The following is a 23,970-nucleotide window of genomic DNA, read 5'->3' as shown; positions in this document are numbered from 1 at the left end:
TTGAGTAAAGGGAAAAGTAAGAAAATCCCTATTAGTAAGATTCGAACCTTAAACTTCTAGAATTTAAGGTAAGAAATTTATCAAGTGAATAATAAATACTTGTAAATAATAAGGGTATTGTTTGTGATGGTTAATTGGTTATGGTGAAATGAATTACTACGTCTAACCCATAAAAATACAGTATTAACATGTTTAACGTATGGAGTACTTAACCAATAAGAGTTGGCTCAAGTGGTAAGCAACTTGATGTCGCTTAAGGGAGGTCTCGGTTTCGAGCCTCACCGTATGCAGAAACTCTTGTTGGGAAACTCACCCACCATAAGTCAGGTGTGCTACCCGAGTCGGATCCGGATGTAGTCGGAGCTAAGCTCCGGCGAACCGGGTGGGTGGGTTGACCCCGTATAATATTAGGTGGGTGGGTTGGATGATAAAATTGGGTTAGCTCAAGACTTATAATATGGAGTACTTGAATGATAAAATTGGATTAATTAGAGTATTTGACCCCGTATAATATTAGGTGGGTGGGTTGGATCAGAAAATCAGAAGGTGGGGTCTCTCGTGTTGTGTGTGCATTTATCTGGTGGAGATGAATATTTTGACAGCAATATTTGGAGTTACTGTCTTGTGCTTGTAGCCCTTTTTTAAAAAATAAATAAATAAATAATTATATCTTGAATTTTCTTTTGGAGATTCGCAATCAGAGAATCGTTCTTTAACGGCATAACAAATAGGAGTACTTCCTCTGTTTTGGACTTTGTATTTGATAATGTAAGGCAATTATTGATTCACCTTAATTTTGATGAACTGAAATTATTTTTATTGATCTGAACTTATTTTTATTGAATTGAACTTAATTTTACTGAACTTAAATTATTTTTACTGAACTGAAATTATTTAAACTGATTTTCTATTATAATTCTTCTTTAATAAAACTGAATTTTACTGAACTGAACTTATTTTTACTGAACTGAAATTATTTTTACTGAACTGAAATTAATTTTACTGAACTGAACTTATTTTTACTGAACTAAAATTATTTTTACTTAATATTATTTTTTTTAAAGTGAATCAAACATGGCCTAAGTGAAGGGAATTTCTAACCATCTAAGTTTTATCTAACTTTTTTTTTTATTTGTAATTAACAAAAATTATCCTTGAGTGTCTTCTGAAACCGCCTCAAAAATGACTAACTTCTAATTAAAGGTCACACTAAAGGTTGTTGGCCAATCCGCCATATAATTAGCTTTTCGGGTAGTAATGACCAGTTTGTGATTTGTGATTTCCCAATCATACTTAATCAATTAATCTAACTCTTGATGAGTAATATTTTTTTGAATAGATTATTAATTTAACAGTCATGTTATAATATATTAAATACTACATCCGGATCTTATTATATGTAGTTTTGGGGTATTATTTGTGAGATATAAAAAATTCCAAAGTTGCATATAATACGATCCGGAGGTAGTATACAAAAATGAACTGTATATAGCTCAAGTCGTTGAAAGCTTCTCTTCCGGTCCCAATGTGCCATTACTCCATATAAAAACATAAGGATAAGGAGGTTACTAACAAAAATGATTATTGCCAATTACCAACTGCAATTTAATATGTAAAAAAATATATATGTATGTGCAAACTACAAGGTAAAATACTCAAATAATAACTCAATTTTGGTTTAACAATGACAATTTCAGTTTTAAAAAGCATTTTTTAAAAAAATTATTGATTGCATACCCACTAATTAGCGATAAAAAATCGCATATAAAACAATAAAGTGTGTAAGACTTATTTATAAGTATAATGTTTATCTCCTACCAACTTTGCCTACCCTACTTTTTACTCCATGTTATTTCATTCTCAAACTAGGGCTTGTTTAGTTCGACTTAATTTTGCTTATCTGAACTTATCAGATTTTGGTTTGATATGATATGATTTGATTGTCTAATTTAACTAAACTTTGACCTTAAATGTTTGATAATCTATAAGGAAAAATTATATCAAGTAGGGTCCTTGTTAGATTCGTAATTGTGTGTATTTATTAATTTGTAATTTTCATAATTTACTTCATTACGAAATTATATATATTTAGCAATAAAGAAACTGCACATAAATGATGATTTGATATGAACTTATTCTTATCTGAAATAAGTACAAATAAGTTGAACTAAACAAGGCCTAAAACCCTGTTTTTCATCTTAGAAAAATAATGTTGTATAAGTAAGAATAATTTCAATTTAGTAGAAATCAATAACTTTAATGAAGAATGATAATAAATCAATTAAATAATTTCAGTTTAATTATTAGTAAAAAAATAAGGTGAAAGGATACATGACCTAAAAGTTAAATATATCTCCACTAATCTATACTTTTATATCTATATCTATCTATACTTAGTATTTAAAAACACGAAAAATTTGCAAATTGCAGCCATTTTAATTTTTTTTTGCAAATTGCAGCCCAAAAGTTCATATAAATTTGTAAATTGCAGCCCGATTAAACTTTTTCATCGGTTTTCATGTTGAAAAATCTTCGTTTAAGGTTTCAGGGGCCATTTTAGTTCTTTAGGGTCCGAATTGAGCTCAAAATTAGCAAAAAATGCAAGTATCTCGTTTTGCGTAATAAAAATGTATCAATTTGTGGGAAACTGTAAATATGAGACACTTACGTTATTTTTTTGCTAATTTCGAGCTCAATACGGGCCCCTAAGACTAGTATGACCCCTAAAACCTAAACCGAAGATTTTTTAACATGTTAACCGATGAAAAATTAAATCGGGTTGCAATTTACAATTTATACGGACTTTGGGCTACAATTTGCAAAAAATATTTTAAATGGCTGCAATTTGCAAATTTTCCTTAAAAACACAAAACATAAATTTTTCATATGACACATGGCATCACCCCATATGCCACATAACATTTCACTTAATATTTATGGTAAATCTTTATCCATTATACAACTTGCAAATTCAACTAAGAAAATAAAGTGTTTTATTTCCACCATAATAAAATAATGTTTTAATTAATAAAAATTGTCTTTTCAACTCCTAGACTTTAAGTATAATTTTATATAATATGTCATTTTATATCCCACAATCTTCACGTGTATATATCTAATAACTAAATTCCTTCATCTTCTTTGACGATTCTACCCCCCTCTTTCTCTCTCTCTCTCTCTCTCTTTTTTTTTTTTTTTTTTTTTTTTTTTTTTTTTTAAGTTTTAGAAATGAAACAATCTTCCTACATATGAAAATAATTAACCCAAGACGATTGCAACATATTTATAAAAAACTATATTTATTTTTATGTATAAAATCACAAATATTAGTCAAAATAAATCAGATGAATTTTTATTACCTCTGTCCCTAAATTAAATTTCTACTCTTCTTTATTATGTGAGGAATAAATGTATAAGAATGTAATTAAGGGACGAAAAAGTACTTATTTTATGATCGGGGATCGGAGGGATATAAAAAAAAAAAATAATAATAATAATAAAAAAAAAATCTATTTTGGCGCCAATTTGGGGAACGACCAGCCCAAACCCTCAAAATTACCACTCCCTCTCTTCAACTTCACTACTATCTTCCCCAAAAAAAACTCCCCAAATTTTCTTCACCTAAAACCCTAAACCTTAAACATTCATCAATGGCGGAAACAATCTCTCTCATGGACGTCGACGAACCCGACAACGACAACATTCCCAAACCTATCACCAAGCCTAACAAAGGCAAAAACGTCGTCGTTCCCGGCGACGGAAAATCCGGCCTTTGGGTTGAAAAGTACCGGCCTCAGTCTCTCGCCGACGTTGCTGCACATCGTGACATTATTGATACAAGTAATTCTCCCAATTTTCGTTTGATTGTGATTGATTTTTTCGCAAATTAGGGTTTGTTTTCCCCCTATTTGGTCTGATTGAGTGTGTTTTGGGTGCAGTTGACAGGTTGACGAGTGAGAATAAATTGCCGCATTTACTGCTTTATGGACCTCCAGGAACAGGGAAAACGTCGACAATTTTGGCGGTTGCCAGGAAGTTGTATGGGAATCAGTTCCATAACATGATTCTTGAGCTTAATGCTTCCGATGAGCGCGGTATCGATGTTGTTCGTCAGCAAATTCAGGATTTTGCCAGCACCCAAAGTTTCTCCTTTGGGTAAATTTTGTTATTTTTCATAAAAATATCTATTTTTGATGGAATTTATTTATGTTTTTCTTTGTATATGTTGTGTTGATGTTTTGATTGATTATCAATGGCTTTGGTTGTGTGAGGTGAAATTTAGAAAGTAAATTCTAATTGATATGATGCTGAGAAACCTCTTTGACATTGTTTTTTGAGTAAGAAGGGGGAAGGGGTGATTAGAGCATCTCCAATGGTTTACAAAAAGGACTTGCTTGCAAATTAAATTATATTGTAAGCATGTAGCTTAGAGCAACTCCAATGGTAAGCTAATTGTGAAATTAGCTTGCCATGCCACCTAGGATTGCAAAGCTAATCTACCTTGTAGCTAATTAATCCCACAATGGTTAAGCTAATTTTCAATAATTTTTTTTATTTATTTAATTTTTTTTAATTCTCACAATTTGCTAAGCTAATTAGCTTAGCTAAGCAAATAGCTTTGCCCAGCTAATTTGGTAATGCAATTCCAATAGTTAAGTTAATTATTTATTAGTTTCATAAATTGCAAGCTAGTCCTAATTTTACACTGTTGGAGTTGCTCTTACTATTGGAGTGACAATATTGATGTAGCTACATCGAGCAACGTTGCTCAAACAAGATATGTTGCTTGATTTTTCTAAAAACACTTCACCTACTTATATTATGACATGCTATGTTACTTGGACTCGGATGAAGTGTCAAATTAGACACGGGTGTCCAAGCATCGGACTCGCCCATTTTCTTGAAAAAAGTTGTGTTTTTAGTTAAAAATGAAGTGTCCAAGTGTCGGTGTCGGTGTCCGACACGAGTCGTGTCGACACGGACACGTGAGGTATATGAAAGAGTCCGAGTAACATAGATGACATGTGTATAATTAAAACTATTTAATTAATTTATTTATTTTTACAAGCTACAACATTTTATTTCTCACCATTGGAGCACCTAGTAGCTTAATAATATACTAGCCCAAAATTTTGATGTTTCAAGATAAGCTACAAGCCTTGTAGCTTACCACTAAAGATGCTCTTAGATGATAGAAGCATGGCAAGAAACCACATTGTTTGGGGTTTAAACTTTAAACATATTAGTGTTAGACTATTAGTAAGAGTAAGGCGGAGTGTTCTACAATTGTAGATTTAGTGTTAATCGGGTGGGCTTGGCTGCTTTCAGCTATCCTGTTTTTCTTTGTTAAGTTTTTGGTCTAATTTAGGATGATGTCATTTTATGTCCATGGTGTACAGTACACGAACTTTTCAATTCACAAAATAGCCAATTTGGACACCTAGAGATGAATCCGTGCTAGACATGAGCATCCAAGTACGTGTAGCATAGCATTCCAAGTGATGAGGTGTCCTAAAAGGATGTTGTACTATACCTTTTTGTGTTATTTGTAGTTATAGTATAGAGTTTGGCAATGAATATCCCTCTCTCTTTATTTTTTTTTAATTTTTATATGTATGAGTTATGCCTAATTGATGGATGTAAGTATGTAACCGACTGTAAGTCCTAAAGTGCTGTTTTCTAAGGGTCTTAAGTGTCCCCCGTCTTTGTAATTTCAGTTTACGAGTTATGCCATGATTGGTGATAGGTAGATAGATAGAGTCATAGAGATACCAAAGGCAATGTGGTCATGCACATTTATATATTTTGCAGGCTCTCTTTGATTAAGTAATGGCATTGACACAACATGTACTGCTCATTTATATTATAGGCATTTCAGGCATTTAGTGAAATGGTTTGTAGATAATTACTTGGTAATACTTGAGTCACAATCAGCTAATTTTCAAGGCATTAAAATTATGACTGCAATGAAAATTACATTTTAGTTTATGAATGCTGAGAACCCTCTATAATATCTTTTGCAATCATAACTCATTATTTAGTCTAAATGAGTTAAGAAGGGAATTTTTGGAGGGAATACCTGCTTCAGCGGTTTCCGTTTTATTATATTACTCAAATATATAATAATTGTTTCCCTCATCTGTAATTGTGAACACGAGATGTTTTACATGTGCTATATTTGGTGTGTATGATTTAAAATGGATCCAAGCATCTTCCATCTGTTTTATTTTCAGGATTGTAAATGCATTTGCCATGGTTCTAGTTGATTACATTTTTTTTTTAAAAAAAAAACTAAAGAAATTAATTTATATTTTAATTGTGTTGTTTGGTATATGCTTTGGTAAATTTGGTCATGGACCTCAGTGTCGAGTTGGCAGCGCACTAAATGTTTTCACTGATGATCTTTGCTAATTTGCTATTGCTCTGATATTGGCAGTTCAAAGGCACATGTGAAATTAGTTTTACTGGATGAAGCAGATGCAATGACAAAGGATGCACAATTTGCTTTACGTCGAGGTATGTTAAAGTCACTTCTTTGTCGTCCTCTTTTTTTTTTGCCCCTTCCCTGTGCAACCATGTTAATTTGGTGCCTTTTTTTGATCTAGTGATCGAGAAATACACTAAAAGCACGAGATTTGCGCTAATCTGTAACAATGTAAACAAGGTCATTTCTGCACTCCAGTCAAGATGCACACGCTTCCGGTTTGCTCCTCTTGATTCTATCCATGTCAGTGAGCGGCTTAAACATGTCATTGAGGCTGAAGGGTGAGTTATAATACTAGGCCACCTATCCCATTGAACAATAACAATAGAAGAAAGCTGAACATGTTAAAGGATTGTCAAAGCTTTCTCTAAGCCTTAACGATCTACATTTCTTGTTTCTGACTGTTATGAGTCTTTACAGCTCGTTATATATCTTATGCTATTGGATTGTTCAGACTGTTCTTGTTTGGGAAAGGAAAATATGGTGACAGTACTCTTTAAGTTTGAGTCTAATCTGGCCCTTGGTCTATTTTATTGTCATTATGCTGCAATGTTGTTTTCCTTTTCTGATCACAAGTGTCCGTAACATTTATAGGCATACATTAGTTCTTTTCTCGTAGATTCTCTCATAGTAACCTGAAGTGAGTAAGCATTCTTATAACGTGCAAATGCCAATCCTTCTGTAAATATATTATAAAATTGTTTGCACTATTTTATGAATCTGTGGTACTTGGGTGAACTTCTGCTGTTATGCTAAGTATGTAATTAAGAAGGTCATGCCATAGGTAAAAGAGATGCCATTGCAATTCTTTTTATTTTAAGATATTTTTTACAACTTTACATGACCGCGTTGTGGTTTATGACTATTTTTTTGCTTGATGGTTCTTTTGATTCTGATTTTATTGTTTGGATGTTTCATATTCAAATTGAGAAAGCTTACAATCTCACTTAATATTTTTTTCTTAAATAGGCTTGATGTAACGGAGTCGGGCTTAGCTGCACTAGTGCGATTGAGTACTGGGGATATGCGAAAGGCTTTGAACATTTTGCAGGTATGTTACCCTCTTTTTAATTAATTTTAAAATTGCAGGATGAGTGGCCTAAATAATAACTTTCTTTATCATGCCTAGAATGACAGTCCAAAATCGCATCGGGTCTAATGATTAGACTATATTAGACTAAATAGAATTTTCTTTGAGTGGTCTAACAGTAGTTTGTTACTGAATATCCACTGCTCTTGAATTTCCTTTGATTTTTTGGCAGTGATTACAGATATTACCTCCAAGGCTCTAATGTATAGTTATTAGGCAGCTTGTGATAATTTTGTTTCCGGGCCTCAAATTGGGACATTATCCAATGTCATTCCTCATTTTTTTTAATGTGACCTTTGTGAAAAATTTCTATTCATTGACCTTGTGAAAATTTCTATTCATTAATTGCTGATTAGTAGTACTCCTTTTGCCATTAATGGGCACAAGATAAAGTTCTGTGGGTGAAACTACAACTATGTTGACCTGTTATTTTTTCATTTTTTTAAAGCTATTCTTTGTTGTCAATACTTGCAGTCAACACACATGGCATCACCGCAAATAACAGAAGAAGCAGTTTACCTGTGCACTGGAAATCCTCTGCCGAAAGATATTGAACAAATATCACATTGGCTTCTCAATGAGACTTTTGCTACTAGCTTCAGCCGTATCCTAGTTAATTGTGTGTTATTGTGTTTATTAAGCCAAGCTGATTATCTTTTTATCTGCATTTCTGTTTGTTTGTTATCCTTAAACTATTCTTAGGAATATCTGAAATTAAGACCAGAAAAGGATTAGCTTTGGTGGATATCATAAGAGAAGTAACAATGTAAGTGTTCTATCTAAAATCTATACACCCATCTTCTAATCTGCTCTAAGTTAACTTGTTGAATTGGTGGTGTTACCAGGTTTGTTTTTAGAATCAAAATGCCGGCAGATGTTCGAGTTCAACTGATTAATGATATGGCTGATATAGAGTATGTGCTGTTGCATCTCTTTTCTTTTCTTTTGTTTTTGTTATTTTTTTTTCCTTTTCAATAAATGTTACATCTTATGAGCATCATGGTATATTTAAGTTGACACTTAATTTGTTTTTAGTGTTTTCTTAAAATGGTTGATTGTAATGCCCACATGAATGATTGGTTATTGAAGATTGTCTGAAGTATTGTAGCGTGGAATCTACGTGATTGTAGATTTGTAGCCCTTGATACAATCCTAAAGGATTATTAAGTGCATTGGAATTTAGTGACCAAGTTTGCTGACTAATTAGGTGCTTGGAGGGGTTTATGAATTTTCTTAAGTCCCGCATACCTTTTTCTATAGGACACTAAAAATCACTGTATACCGACCTCTACTCCTGCCTTGGCAATGGAATCCTAGCCCCAGACCCAAGCCTAGCAGAGTTTTTTTTTGTTTTTTTTTACTTGTGGTCATGATAGGGACAGAAGGCTAACCGCCCATGTAAGCAATGACTATTGACTAGTGACCCAGAACAAAGATGACTGTAATGAAAGTCGACAAGAAGATGGAAAACCATGAAAAAGTTGAAGCTAGCGAATTGTCAATAATCCCGCAAGCGAAGAACTCAGATCTTTAAACCTAGTTTGACTCTGACAAAAGAACTGTGTGATGACTGGATATTGGGGGAGATGCCTCACATAAGGAACACCTGCACTTCTAGAATTCATGAATTCAGCAACTAGGGCCAAGTAGAACTGTAGAAGAGAAGAGTTTTTGAAGAGGATTGAGCAAAGATTAGAGATTATCAAATATGATCCAAAACCCAAAAACAAAATTAAAATACAAGGACATTTGACTAGTGGAGGCATATCAATCAATCAATCAATCAATCAATCAATCAAAGCCTTAATCCCAAAAGTGGGGTCGGCTAACATGAACCAAATTTGATTATTCCGTGTAGTCATCAACATAAATCTTTCTCCTCCATCCCTTACGATCCAAAACTTCATCCTCACGTAAATCCATGCACTTCATATCCTTCCTCACTCCTTCCAACCAAGTCATCTTTGGTCTCCCTCTTCCTCGTTTAATCCCTCCATGGTCCCACTCTTCCACTCTTCGCACCGGTGCACCCTCGGGTCTCCGTCTTACATGTCCAAACCAACGCAGACGATTTTCCCTTAATTTATCTACAATGCCCGCCACACCTACTTTCTTGCGAATAACCTCATTTCTGATTCTATCTCTTAAAGTGTTTCCACACATCCACCTTAACATGCGCATTTCCGTAACCTCCATCTTTTTAATATGCTCTTTCTTAGAAGCCCAACATTCTGTACCATAGAGCAACACTGGTCTTATGGCAGTCCTGTAGAATTTTCCCTTCAACTTTAAGGGAATGCTGCGGTCGCATAGCACTCCCGTGGCCGCTCTCCATTTAAGCCACCCTGACTTAATCCTGTGGGTCACGTCTTGATCAATGTCACCATTCTTCTGGATGATCGACCCTAGGTACTTAAAACATTCACTCATGGTCAAATCCTTTCCATCCAAACTCACCACTTCATTGCTTGTCCCCCTCTGAGTGCCAAAACGACATACCAAATATTCAGTCTTACTCCGACTTAGCTTAAACCCTCTAGATTCCAACCTTTGCCTCCATTGCTCCAACTTGACATTAACCCCATCCTTAGTCTCATCCACCAAAACGATATCATCTGCGAACAGCATACACCATGGAACCTCATCTTGAATTGGTCTAGTTAATTCGTCTAGAACCGTTGCAAAAAGAAAAGGGCTTAATGCAGACCCTTGATGCAATCCGATTGTAATAGGGAAATCTTTTGTCAACCCTCCGCATGTCCTCACATTTGTTGACACATCCCGATACATATCCTTAACTAGGTCTACATACCTTCGTGGGATACCTTTCTTCAACATTGCCCACCAAAGTATCTCTCTTGGCACCTTGTCATATGCCTTCTCTAAATCAATAAAGACCATATGAAGATCTTTCTTCATATAGGGGACAATATTAACAAAATGAAGATTAGAGTTAAGCGATAAGAGTATAAGATTGAAGTATCATAAAAAGGCGGAGAAAATGTTTTGTACTAGAAAGGTGGTCACTAGAGACTTATATTGCTTATTATTTGAGGATTATAATTTTTAAGAGAGTTGGCAGTCTTTTAAGAATCCCCCTCCCAATACATACTTAACTGAACTTGGGTGGTTCTTTGGGAAAATAAGAGTTTCTCTTACATAGGTGTTGTGCAGGTGTAGTTTGATTGTTGGTCTGTTCAAGTTCATGGATTTTGCATTCCCACCTTAATAAAGTTTTTCAGTATTTGTTCACTAGAGGGAAGCATTTTTTCCCTCCCACTTAATTTCTGTGACCCTCTTGCAGTCTTGCCAATTGTAAGGTTTTTCCATTTTTGGTACTGCATTAATCTTTTGAGCATAACAGCCATCTGGTGGAAACCTTGTTGATAACACTTCATTTTGCTTGCAGGTATAGACTAAGTTTTGGATGTAGCGATAAATTGCAGCTTGGATCCCTCATTGCCTCATTCACGAAAGCTCGTTCTGCATTGGTCGCGGCCGCAAAGTAGATTTTCCCTACGAAGTAATTGAGATGTTTGCCTTTATCTGCCTAAGCATGTGCGTTGTACATTTGCACTTACTCATCAAAGCTATCTGACCTGCTTAGTAGTTGGTTTCATTTTCGCTCCAGATTTGGTTCAAGATTTCATGTGTAACATGTAATTTGAACCTTAACCTTCCACCCTCCAAAACAAATGTGTAAAGGAGAGCTGAGAGGGACATGTAAAGGTACCTCTTCAAGGGTTGGAATGTATTTTGTCCATTTCGTTGTCCACCTGAGTAAGTTATCGTGGCTTCAAGTTTGTAAGTTGAAGAAATATTAGGCAAGAAATGTAACAGCAAAGTTTTAGAAAATCTCTTATGATCAGTGCAGGCAACTTCTCAAACGCTTAATCTTTTGTACTGTGCCAAGTATTTCTCTGGACAAAAAGGAAGCTTGAAGTGAGATTTTGGCATGAAACCCCTTTAGTCTTTTACGTCATTTCTTGTTTGTTTTACAAATGAGCAAGGTAGGTAGAAATTATGCTATCCTAAATTCCTAATCCATACCTCCCTCAATAGTAAAATGTGAACACAGGAAACAAAAATATGAACACAGGAAACAAAAATACGGCTGTTTTATTTTATTTTATTATTATTATTTTTTTGATGAAAGTCATCAGTCGTAAAGTTAGGTTTTTTTAAGGTTTTTTCCCTTTCCAACGTGCAAATCCCAGAAATGAACAATGTTGTTGCTCAATTGAGCCTTAGGGGATTGGGATTGTACCTATTGTACAAACTACTCAGGGAGAATCCAAGGACCACACCTTAAAAGCAACCCATATCGGCAATTATATGCCCAAATTCACTAACACATGGCAACTTGGCAAGTGAAGCCATCAGAATTTACACTGATGGTGCCACGAGACGACAAGTGCCTTGCCATAGCTCTGCTGAAATAAACATGAGCGTTAAATATCAGTGAACTTTCTCCACAGCAAAGATGGACAGGAATTAGGACAGGTACTTTCATTTGAACAATTCAAGTATGGCCTTCTTTGGCCAAGTGTACAGTGAACCATACATTGCAATAGTGACCAGCTTTCTGATACTATTTACTTCATATAATTAATACAACCAATTGATGGTCGTTCTATTTCTATACATAAACAAGTTCCCAAGGGGTAAGATACAAACACAAGACAATTCTCACCTCTAACTTTGCAATATCAGATTGCCAATTTGCCAGTACTTTATAAGGCTAATGATACATTTTTTTTTCTCCTTTCTGATTTCAAGAATATAAATTCTGGACAACTTATCCAGAAATGGATTTCCTAGCATCTATAATTCAGCTGTACAACCAACTTGAAACATCGTAAAAGTTCCTCATACTGCAGGAAGTATGGATCATTCTCACCTCAACATTTGATGAAGATCATACATTCTATTTTGGCATCAAAATCTTCACTACAAAACTGTATGCTGTAAAGGAGACTAGAGGAGAGTACATACAATGCAAGGAACATTCTGGATTTACAGGGACAGCACACCACCAAAACTTCACCGGCAGCATTGCTGCAACTTCACTTGCTTCATAGAACTTCCTTCTCTAATGATTTTTTGTTTACAGACTATCATTGGACAATCTGTTGGACCACATAATCTCAATTTCGAGTTTTCTGGATCCATCTTTATTGCTATCATGGTTAAGGTTGAACAAGCCGCTGTAAACTCCTTCTGTCACTACCTTATCTATTTGAATAGTGACTCTACCTAGAGTTGCCTGCAAAGAGGACCATATCATCAGAAAGTAACAATTAGAGCAGATTTATGGCTTCTAGGCCGCAATTAACAACAAGAGATACAAGTTCAAAAAAAAAATTTATCCGAATGATCTACTGTATAAATGAAGCCCCTCGCTTGTCAGAACTAGTGTTGCAGTCAGTGACTGAACACTAGCAGTCTAACATTGTTGGGTCAAAGAAGAGATCTAGGTAATATAACTTTTTTGGGTTTAGTAATAAAAGCAGTCAGTGTTAATGCTTGTCACCTTTCCAAACGTGTTCTTGCTTTTACATATGATGTGAAGTTTTTGTCCTTTCGGTGGCACATCAAATGCCCATGTAAAAGCTTCTTTCCACTCGGGAGATATGCTATGATTCATGACCTGAAAACCAGCACAAGGAGCAAGTTACAATCTCATAACAATGAGCTTATCTGTCTAAAGGAAACTCACCCGGTAGAAAACAGTTCCATGAAATTTATGCAACATGTAGAGAATGCAGGTATGTGTTATGTATATGCAATGGCCTTTTTAGATAGGAACAGATTATACTTGACGGAAAGAGCTACAACTTGCAAAGACACAGGGCTAAGAAAATAAGGGAAATGATTTCCTATTTTCTTTGAAGCTCAGTAGAGAAAATTTTCGAATGAGTTTGTGCTTCTGGGGGCCAAATTTATGATAAACAAACAATCACTGGAATCTATTAAGGGTTATAATGCCTTTTTATTTATTTAGTTATTTATTTTTGTTTTTTACGAGAGACAGAATGTATAAATTTCATTTCTACATGCAACAAATCACTTCTCACATTTCACAGTACTTGCAACATTACCTATGTTGGAAACTTTTAATACGTAAATTTAGCACATAATTCTCAACTTTTGTAGGGAAAATACGGATCAATCCACCTTTGGTAGCTTTAAATACACTCTTTTTCTCTGAATCACACTGGCAAAAATGACATTCTCTCCCACTCTCCATCTCCAATAATATTTAGATATCTCGATATTGCTAGTAGTGAAAAATGAGGCAGTATTTTAATACATCCGCATACACATAGTAAGAAAATCACCATGGTGTTCGAAAAATACTGAAATTCCCATATTTCAAAATGGCAGTAAAACATCAAAGATCTATCATAACAAAAACTTGATAAATATAAGAGGTGGTCAAAACCAGAATTTTTTTTTCAAAGGTCTCCTCTTCTTTAATTAAGGCTCATACAGTTATAAATGTTTACCTTGGTTTGCCGAGAAGGGCCGTTGCCTATTATCAATTGACAAAAAGCATTTGTGGTTCCCATAGCCTGCTTTAGGTTGTGACCACGGTTTATTGTGACAGTCAAACACCCTGGTAAGCAATGCAACAAGCTGTCTGCTCTCTCGTGGAAACTTGGAGGGCACGTTTTCATCAACATCTGTAGGATCGGGATTGCTTCAGCTGCAACAATAGCTTGTGATTTAGCAGTATCTATGGACATGGTTGACCATGAATGTTTTAGCAAGCATAGGGTGTCCAACACAGATTCTTGAGCAGCCTCATTTCCTGATTTTAATGCTGCTACCAAGTGGGGAATACACAAAGTTGCAGCTTCAGATATGTGAAGCTTAGGGAAGTTGGTGAAAATTTTATTTATCGTTTTTAAAACCTCTTCATTGATGGTTGCTGAAGACCACAATTCTCTCTCCAATGCAGCTGCAAGCCACCAATAGTAAAAAGAGAATTAAATTCTTCATAAAAAGCAGAACCATTATCCACACATCATGAACTTTAGAATTTTAGAGAAATCAAATTACAGTGATCTCAAATAAAGGATTTCAGAAAAATTGAAGTATTTCTTATGATAAAAGTTTGCGAATTTAGGGAAGAAGAGGGGCAAATAACTAACGAGCTTAATTGCATGACAATTTAGTGTTTGGTTGGAGCCAGGAAGGTAAAATTACAATATTTAAGGATCAGGCACTACATCCTGTGTTTAACTGAAGCAAAATAGTTCTTAGGTTCGCAACAGATTTCCCATTTTTGTACCAATGATGTCTTTCAATAATATTCTTCAGACAAGTTGTAGGAAATTTTTAATACTCTTAAGACAAATTGTAGTTAGAAGAGGTTTAAGGAAAAAAGAGAGGTTTAGAGCAAAACAGAGGTTACCTCTAATGTGAATGTTTGGTCGAGAGGATTGATAAGAGTTTTGAGTCCAAAAAGCTAATTCTGAAAGACCTAAAAATAGAACTTTTTGGTGAGAGAGGTTTTGGTAGTTGAGAGGAAATGGCATTTTTATCCTAATGTTGATCAAATTTACTACCCTTTATCAAGGTTGCTCAAACTAAAAATAAAATGTCCGTATATCCTTGTTGGTCATTTTATGCAATAAAGTAGCTATCAGCTAACAATAATTTACTAATACAAGTAACTAGTCAAACCAGCTCATAAAATCAGCTAACAACTAACCACAACTAATCTCTTGTTGCCAAACAGGGCTATAGTGTTTTTTTCTATCTTCTCTTTTCTATCGTATTATTTCAGTCCTCTAAGTAATTGGTATTGAACAAGTAAATACAATTAGTTGGAACTCCACCTAAATGTTAAATAAGAGATATTGATTGATTCTGACTAGCGTATACAAATACAATTATGGATGGTTAAATCGGAAGTTACCTGTGAGAGATCTTATGAGCTCATTTGATACGTATTCCTGAAGTGTGTGATTTGAGAATAGAAACCTAATCAACAAAGCTGCCTGGATGGCAACATCTGAGTTAGCGGATAATAGCTGCTCCTGAACAACAAGTATGCCACCTGCTTCTGCAACAGCACGTCTATTTGTCCTACTGTTCATGACAAAATTCTGCAATGCACAAATTGCGACCATTTTCATTTCCTCTGTTGGTTGGTCTTCCAACAAACTTATAAGAGCACGACAAGCAGAAACAGAATCACTTGCTCTAGCAAGCCCTTCATGTTGTGAGAGGTCACCCAGAGCTAAAGCTGCAAGCAATCTGCCAGGTTGCGATCTGGTTTGAGGATCAAGGAGATACTGTGATAAAGGTGCAATTGCATATTTAGTAACCTTCATCTCTCTAACTCTCACATTATTAAACAAGGCTTCCAGTAATTTTCCAGCTGCTTCCTCACACTGATGTGATCTTAGCAGGTCTAGGAGAGCGTCTGTAGCTCGAGCTTCAGCCATTAATTCAGCAGTGCGGACATCATTTCTTTCTTGTATAATGAGAGCACTAAGAGCCACACTGACAATGCTTTCCTGCGATGAGTGCAACAATTTCACTAGAACCACCAGCGGCACCTCAAAGTAATATTCTACGTTCACATTTAAAACATTAGAGAGGATTAGTGCTGCTGATTCCCATAAAGAGTGAGGTGGCTGAGGATCATCCTGAATTATGACTTTGGAGAGCTCAAATAAACCTCCAGCATCTGCAATATCTTTTGGCCAAATCAGAGAAATTTTTTCCAGTGCCTTGACAGCTGTTTGTTGTAAGTTCAAATTTGCTATTCCTGCAATCTGTACAAGAGGAATAATTGCACCTTTAGTTGTTATATCTTGCTGGAAATGCTCTTGGGCAAGAAGGTGACATAATAATTCAGAGCTTAATTGCTGAATTGCTTGAGACGGTGATTCTAAAAACGATATTAACGGTTCAATAACTTGACTAGAAGTGAGTTCTAAGATTGTTAAGCTCTGTGGTTTCTCCAGGACATTCACGAGTGCTTGCAGAGCACTGTGTTGTCCCCACATACTGAAATCAGGACGTTGCAGGACACTAAAAAGTGGTTCCACTATTCTGGGAGCTGTTGAGCTTCTAGCAATTGCGCCACTGTTAGTCAAGATGCGAAACAGCTCAGAAATTGTTGAGCAAAGAGAGCTAGGAGCAGCAGGGAAAATTTTCAGACAATTATCAACAATTCCACCATTGACCATATCCTGCTTGCGAGGAGTTCGGTCCTTCCCCAGCTTAATCAAAGCACATATGCTGGCCTCAGTAAGCCGATAATTAGACTCAGAAACCAAAGAAACAAGGAGATCCACAACATCATATGCTGATGCATTATCCACCTGTTGGTCATCATCTAACAATTTGTCAAAAGCACAGACACCAGATTCCACAGCTGAATCAGTATCAGATCTCATAAGTGATATAAGAGGCTGTATACAATCAGTGGCAACTGGCGTCGATCTTATTTTTGGACTACTGAACAAAACAAAACACAGGTCTGCAGCTTTCTTTTTTAGATCCAATGATGCAGAAGAGGACAGAATCCTGCAGAGACTTTCCAGTGGGTTGCCTTCAATATCTATCAACAAATTAGCCTTCAAAGTGTCTCCTGTAGTCAACTTGAGAAGTCCAAGAAGACCAGCCTCTTGTTCAGAATGAGATGTAGCATCAAGCATGTCAACCAGAGGCTGAATGGCCTGGTTGACTGATTCAGAATCTCTGATGTTTTCAGCATTAAAAAGTTCATGCAGAGCTCTTGCAGCACTGAGCCTAGCAATTCTTGACCCCAAACGAAGAACGGCTATTAGCTGACTGAGTGAAATTATAGAAGCTTCATGCTTTAATAGCTCAGAGTTGGTGAATAATATCCTCAACAACTCAGAAATAGAAGCCTCGGTGATGTCCTGAGGGCCCAATGACAAATACTTTGGCAGAGCTTCCAAAGCTCCTGCTTCTGCCACAATAAGTTTATTTGTATCACTACCGTCAGCAACAAGGGTCAATAAGTGGACAGAAACAGGAGGTGCGCTGGGTCTATCTGGCATCGGTCTCAGAAGATCAACCAGTAATGGTATAGCTTTACGTGCAGTAGAACCCAATTTCACATCTTCTATCGCAAAGAGGTGCTCCAGCACAACTTTCTCAGGATTCCTTACCAAAGAAAATTCCTCAGTTAAGGCAATAAGGTTTGGCATATCTGTATCCACGTAACCAATGAGGGTTATTAGGCCAGCAACTGCACCTGAGTTTGCAACTGTTGTCATTATCCCCTTATTTCCATGGTTGACAAGGCTAGCCATTGCCTGAGTGGCAAAGAATCTGTCAATCATTTCATCAGATTTCAGCATCAGTGCAAGCAAAGGTATGACACGGACAACTGCAGGGTCACAAACAACACTAGCATCTTGGAATAATACAGAGAGAAGCAGAGCACTAATCCATATACCCTCGGCATCTTCAAACTCGGCCTGCCAATGTAAAAGAAGTAGCTAAATATGAGCATCATTGTCATCAGACTTATATCAACAGATTGTGACGATTTAAAAGTAGATCATAGCATCTTAAAATAACAAAAATAAAAAAAAATAAAAAAGAAAAAGAAAAAGAAAAAAAAAAACCAATTTGAATGCAAACAGAAGTTCTTCAATTATTTGACATGAGAAGATAGGTTAGGGTGTCTATATGAATACTGATATACCACTTTATCTTTAATGTGAAACTGCAGAAATGAGAATCAAACTATTATAACAAATGACAGCAATAACAAGCCAGCGGCATGAAATCTGAGGAATCTAAATCTTTGCATAAAATCAAACAAGTGGACTCGGCAAACATGAGCAGCGTAATTTTTAATTAACTTATGCATATAGAGTTATAATACTTATAAAAAAAGACCAACAATCTAAACAACCATGCCCTAAAAATGATAATGAGCAAGAATGCATTACGTATCTCATTCTTTATGGACATGAGACCATCAGCTATTCTCCAAAAGCTTACAATTATCTATACAGAGTTGGTTGGAAACTAAACCTATATAAACAACAATTGACCTAGATAAATACAATATTCACAAGTCTATCTTTATATAGCATGGAACTCCAGTTGATTTACTGTATTAGAAAAATTAATAAATAAATAAATAAACACCCAGTCCAGTATTTAAATTCATCAACAACTTGTGATTACCATTCGTTAGATATAACAGTTGTTATTACCCTGAAGCAACAAAAACTTATATTAGGGATATAGCATGATCATCTCGGTGGCACTCTCAAAATGCAAAATAATTAGGTTCAACTACTAGTAAACTGTCTTATATATATAAAGCAACCCCCCCACACACACATAAAGTCAAGTTATACCTGTGGATTGGAAGTGTAGCTTGTGAGTTTCTCTGACAGGACTTCTACTCCTCCAGCTTCCATAACAGCATGTTTATTTTCCTCATTAAATGAAGACATTATGGAAAGTAACCACAAGGCGGCTGTACCTCCCAATACAGAGGCTGGATCAGGAACCTCACACTCATCCTCTTCTTGAAAAGATGTTCTCTGTCTCAAGGCTCTTGGAGTTCTTATTTCAATTTCCAACGAACAGCAACCAGAATTTTGCCTTATCATGTCAACTAAAGAGCATATCAAGGGTCTTAGATATCCTGAAGAATCAAGTGAATCCATTGACTGCTTTTTGTGCTCCTTTGCAACACAAGTAAGCAATGCAGTCCCTCCAACTTTGACTTCTAAGCAAGATGAACTCATTGTTCTTATTGCTAGAGAAGTAATAGCTTTTGATTTAGCAATCAACATGTCGGCTAGCACCACTGGTTGATCTCCACATAGCCTAGAAAGAATTACTATCACCTTGTCTTGAATTGCAGGAGGCCCTTCAGCTAAGCAATGAATGAGAGGTTCTAAGCTTGAAGGGATTTCAGCAAGGGTAGACCAGAGTTGGTATGTAAAATTAGCCCTCTGTTTTGTTCTAGCCAAAAGTGAAAGGACTTCTAAGGCATCCGCAGCACCAATCTCCTCCAGATCCATTGTATTTAGTGATTCAACAAGAGCAAGCACAGTGAGACGACATTGAGAATTCCCTTTTAGCACAGCCCCAACTGGAAAGTGCTTCAGTAATTGGTATATGGCACATGCTGCATTTTTTTTGCCTTCTACAGTACCTTCTCCCAATACTCTTGTCAGAGCTGAGACGACATCTTCGGCTAGTGCTACAGATGCAATCCGAGTATCAGAAAGAAGATTGGCAAGTGCAGCAACAGCAGCCTCAGCAGCATTGATTAAGGAAGTTTTGGCCAGCTTAATTAGAGGCTTGACTTCTCCCTCAGATATGCAAGATATCTTATTTGAAGTATTTGTTCTGGTAGGCCGCGCCAATGCACCAAGGGCTCGAGCTGACTGGGTAGCCACAAGTAGTGTCTTGCTAGTCAAAAGCTTCATGCAAGGTTGAATAATCTCATCAGTTGCAAGACTTTCACAAATCTCAGGTCTAGAACTAAAGAGATCAGCAAGAACAGAAGCTGCACCCTCTTGGTTCTCTTCATTTGAAGAATTAAGCACTTGGACAAGAGACTTCAGTGCTTTGTTAGCAAGATTTCCCCTTTGCACAAGCTCTTTGTGTGATGCAATAGTGAGCACATGACCCAGAACCCTGATTATGTGGCCTTTAAAGCTTGGAGATTCACCCAGAAGCATAGCAAGCAGTTGATTGATGGTTGCAGAATCAGCTGTCCGGACAAGTTTCATTAGTGCTTTGGCAGATGCTTCTTGCCCTTTTTGTCCACCACTCCTCAGTAGCCATAGGAAAGCTGGGACAGCTCCAGCACTTTCAACACATGCACGAATATCTTCACTGTGGCAGCACAAATTCCACAAAACATGAGCTGCATCCTCCTTTGCCTTTGGAGATCCTACCTCTAAAAGTTGCACTAGCGGGGGGATACCTCCCGCTGCAGTTATAGCCCACTTACTATCATCAACTTCATCAGTTAAAATTACCAGCAGCTGAGCAGCATGCTCCTGATGTTGCTCACTGGCCAACCCCAACAATGACATCAGCAACTGAATTCCTTCCCTCTTTTTTATGGCGTTCCAGATGTCTACTCCATCTGTGCACAAGCTAGTCAGAGAACCAATCAGGTGTTCCTGCACTTCAAGAGCAGCCATTGTTATCAGGCCAGTTAGTATCTTCTTTGCCTCTGCATAAGAAAGCCATTTTGAAAGATAAATGTTCCCATAGAGACTAGACATAGCTTCAAGTAAACGATCCTGGACTAGCTTATTGTCGCGAGGCTTAAGCAATGTGACCAGAATGTCTTCTACCAGCTTCACATTAAAGGGTTCTTCTTCCCTGGCTGATTTCTGTTCAAAGACCATCAAAGAGTAGGCCAGTGCTCCAATTATGTCAGCAACTGGAGCAGCTAACCGAGGTGACTGGGCAAGCTCTCCAAGATATTTGATCAATTCAGACATTCCACCACATATATTAGCCAGAGCCACAGTGGCATGCCCTTGAAGAGCCTGACCAAACTCCCCTTGCATGCCTTCTTTAGAAGGTGCAACTATTGCACCAATAAGAATAGGAACCCCGCCAGCATCAACAACGGCTCTCTTAGCTTCATCTGACTCTAAAGAAAGAGCCTGCAGCGCATCAGCAGCGCTTGCACGAACAGAGGCCTCATTTCCCTGACCAACGAGTCGGAGCAGAGCTTTAAAAGCTCCAGACTCTATTACCTTGGGTATACTATCACTAAATGCTAACATCAGACGGGCCAAAAGAGAAGCAGCATTGGATTGAGAGGCAGCATTGTCAGAAGAAAGAAGGCCCACAATGATATCCACACCTCCACCTGCAAGTGCGGCTCTCCAGTAGCCATCCCTGTCACCACAAAGATTTCTCAAGGCTCCCGTCACAAAGCCTTCGACTACCTTATCCTGCTTATTCTTTGGATTTAGCTGCTCCCATAAAGTTGGGACAACACCCTCCGTGACAAATATTTTCACACCCACGTGATCAGCCAATCCACCAGCTGATACTTCATATATTGCTTCTGCGGCTGCCTTCCTAGCCTCAACTGAATCTGACTTTAAAAGCAAAAGCAACGGAGGTATACACCCGCCTAAGAGCACCTTTAACCTTAAGTCTTCATCTCTGCAAAGAACACTAAGAGTTGCTGCAATATTCACCTTAGCTCCAGGAGTGCCAGCCCTGAGTATAGATATAAATAATGGCATTGCTTGTCCATGGGAGCCAATAATTGTCCTTGCCTCCCTCCTCCCTTTAACAATACCAAGCAATCGTGCTGTAATAAGTTCCTTCTCATGAGGTGAAGAAATGTTGGCATGCAGCTGCTCAACAAGTCGAGCAACTGTAGCCATAGTACTTTCTTCTTCATCCATTTGTGCTGCTCCATTTGGTTCCCTGAGAAATCGATCATGCAATTACCTTGTAAAAAATCAGCAATTGTAAATAAATGAAAAATAACGCCAACAACAATCAATTAATCAAAGCCTTAACCCCATAAGTGGGGTTGGCTACATGAGCTAAAAGTGATTATTCCGTAGAGTCACCCACAAAAATCTTCCTCCTCCATCCCTTACGATAAAAAAAAATAATAATAATAAAAAAAAAAAACACCAACAGCAACTAAGAAATTTCAAAGAACTCTAACTAACCATTCTAAGGTTCATACTTCCACCTATTTTTCTAAGGGTATGCAAGATACCCGAATTTCAGACATGGCATGGAATAAATTACCAAACTAACATACAAACATAACACATTATACATGGAGATTACAATTTTCTCTCAAGAACCTACTTCCCTCTTATTCTTCCTCAATTAGCACATGCTCCTACTGGCCAGATTCAGTTGTCACATTACTCGTTCAAATCACACTATCAACGAAACTATTAATCTGAAAGCAGGGAATATCAACAAAAACAATGCTAATTTGCTAAACAAAGGTCCAGTAGAGTAAACAAAAATCAACCTCGGCCGCGAAGTCGATACGAGCTCTCCTGGTTCAGGGGATGGGAGATTTGGCATTTGCATCAACAACGCCAGCTATAGAAATTTACTTGGCCACCTGCTCATTCCAAACACAAATTAAAATCCACTCAATCAATAAAATATTACTAAATTGGCAATTCAAAATCCCCAAATTACTAATAAATTACCCAGAAAAAAAATAATGTTCACTCAATTCAGTCTCAAACAACCCACCTACTAAAATTCATAACCTAAGTGATCCCATTTGTACCAATTCTACAGCTTCAATGCTAAAATTAGAAAGAAAAAAAAATACAAAACTCATTCAGTGGAATTTACAACTCGCAACACTCAATTACAAAGATTAATCAAACATACAAACAATTAAGAAAAAAATATAAATTACCTCCACCAAAAATTGTGCCAAGTATAATCCGATCTTCAACAGAAATTCCGAAAAATGGCGAAATTTAATCGGAAAAACAAACTTCGAATTGCACAAATAGTAATGTGCAAAGATCGGATCAGATAAAAATTAAATAATCTAGGTTAAAAAAAAAAAAAGGATAAATTATTGAATTATGAAAATAATGAATTTGCATAAACTATAAATTAACTTGTAGTATAATTATAAAAAAAAAACGTAGGAAATGTTGAAAATATTACTGTACAATTGAGAAAAAATGGAGGTTTGTTAATGGAGGAAGAGAGAGAAAGAGGAGAGAGAAAGAGGTAAAATTAATTTATTTAATTTTTTATTTCTGTTAAGAAACACTTAACAGTGTTGAGTGTGAGTTTGTTCTTTCTTCTTAATTTCTTTTTCTGTCGCAAACAACAGTCTTCTTTGCGTCGCTTTCTCTGTCATGTGATGGTCTTTTTCTAAATTTTATTATTTGCAATATTATTGGTTTACTGTATTATTTTTGGTAAAATAGAAAATTGAAAAATAAAATTAGAAGGTTTAAAGTTTATTTTGCTGCGTGATTTTGAGTGTCAGGTGAAAAGGAACGAAATTACATTTTGATATTGACATTTGACTTTTTGTATGTACCCTCTCGTTTCTACTCCATAAATATTCATGTAGACATGTACTATTATGTAAGAAACTAGTGTAGAGTATGACACCTGTTCTGATACGATTATTTTCATTTTAATTTCCTTCAGTTCAGTTAAGCTTTAATAAGTTCAGCTCAATTCAATTCAACTCTAATAAGTTCAGCTCAGCTCCTAATTTTCTTCTCTTATAAAATATTCAGTTCAGTTCGGTTCACCTCTAATCAGTTCAGTTCAGTTCAGCTCATTTCAGTCAATGAGAACAGGCCCTAAGAATGTAAGATGCGAGTATGTTGTATTCAAATAATTGTCCGATTAAATTTTTACACTATTTAAA

At 36.3% G+C, this 23,970-nt stretch overlaps 2 protein-coding genes across 2 annotated transcripts; one reads left to right on the top strand and one right to left on the bottom strand.

The window, feature by feature from the left end:
- The first annotated feature begins 3,588 nt into the window (after positions 1 to 3,588).
- LOC145638244 (replication factor C subunit 3-like) lies at positions 3,589 to 11,477 on the top strand. Its single transcript, XM_081689209.1, has 9 exons — positions 3,589 to 3,840; positions 3,939 to 4,155; positions 6,437 to 6,516; positions 6,606 to 6,765; positions 7,454 to 7,535; positions 8,049 to 8,178; positions 8,277 to 8,340; positions 8,420 to 8,488; positions 10,984 to 11,477. The coding sequence occupies exons 1-9, from the start codon at positions 3,651 to 3,653 to the stop codon at positions 11,081 to 11,083; spliced, it is 1,092 nt and encodes a 363-aa protein (XP_081545335.1). The 5' UTR covers positions 3,589 to 3,650; the 3' UTR covers positions 11,084 to 11,477.
- A 604-nt stretch (positions 11,478 to 12,081) lies between these two features.
- LOC145639313 (protein CELLULOSE SYNTHASE INTERACTIVE 3-like) lies at positions 12,082 to 23,296 on the bottom strand. The gene is made up of 7 exons (XM_081690525.1): positions 22,987 to 23,296; positions 22,582 to 22,677; positions 18,944 to 22,010; positions 15,502 to 18,046; positions 14,084 to 14,538; positions 13,108 to 13,224; positions 12,082 to 12,840 (listed from the first exon to the last, which is right to left on the bottom strand). The coding sequence occupies exons 2-7, from the start codon at positions 22,641 to 22,643 to the stop codon at positions 12,682 to 12,684; spliced, it is 6,405 nt and encodes a 2,134-aa protein (XP_081546651.1). The 5' UTR covers positions 22,644 to 22,677; positions 22,987 to 23,296; the 3' UTR covers positions 12,082 to 12,681.
- Between the last annotated feature and the right edge of the window lie 674 nt (positions 23,297 to 23,970).

The sequence above is a fragment of the Chenopodium album genome, chromosome 7 (genome assembly GCF_948465745.1).
Source record: "Chenopodium album chromosome 7, dcCheAlbu1.1, whole genome shotgun sequence".
NCBI classification, from domain to species: Eukaryota; Viridiplantae; Streptophyta; class Magnoliopsida; order Caryophyllales; family Amaranthaceae; genus Chenopodium; species Chenopodium album.
This window is presented reverse-complemented; position numbering and strand designations above follow the sequence as displayed.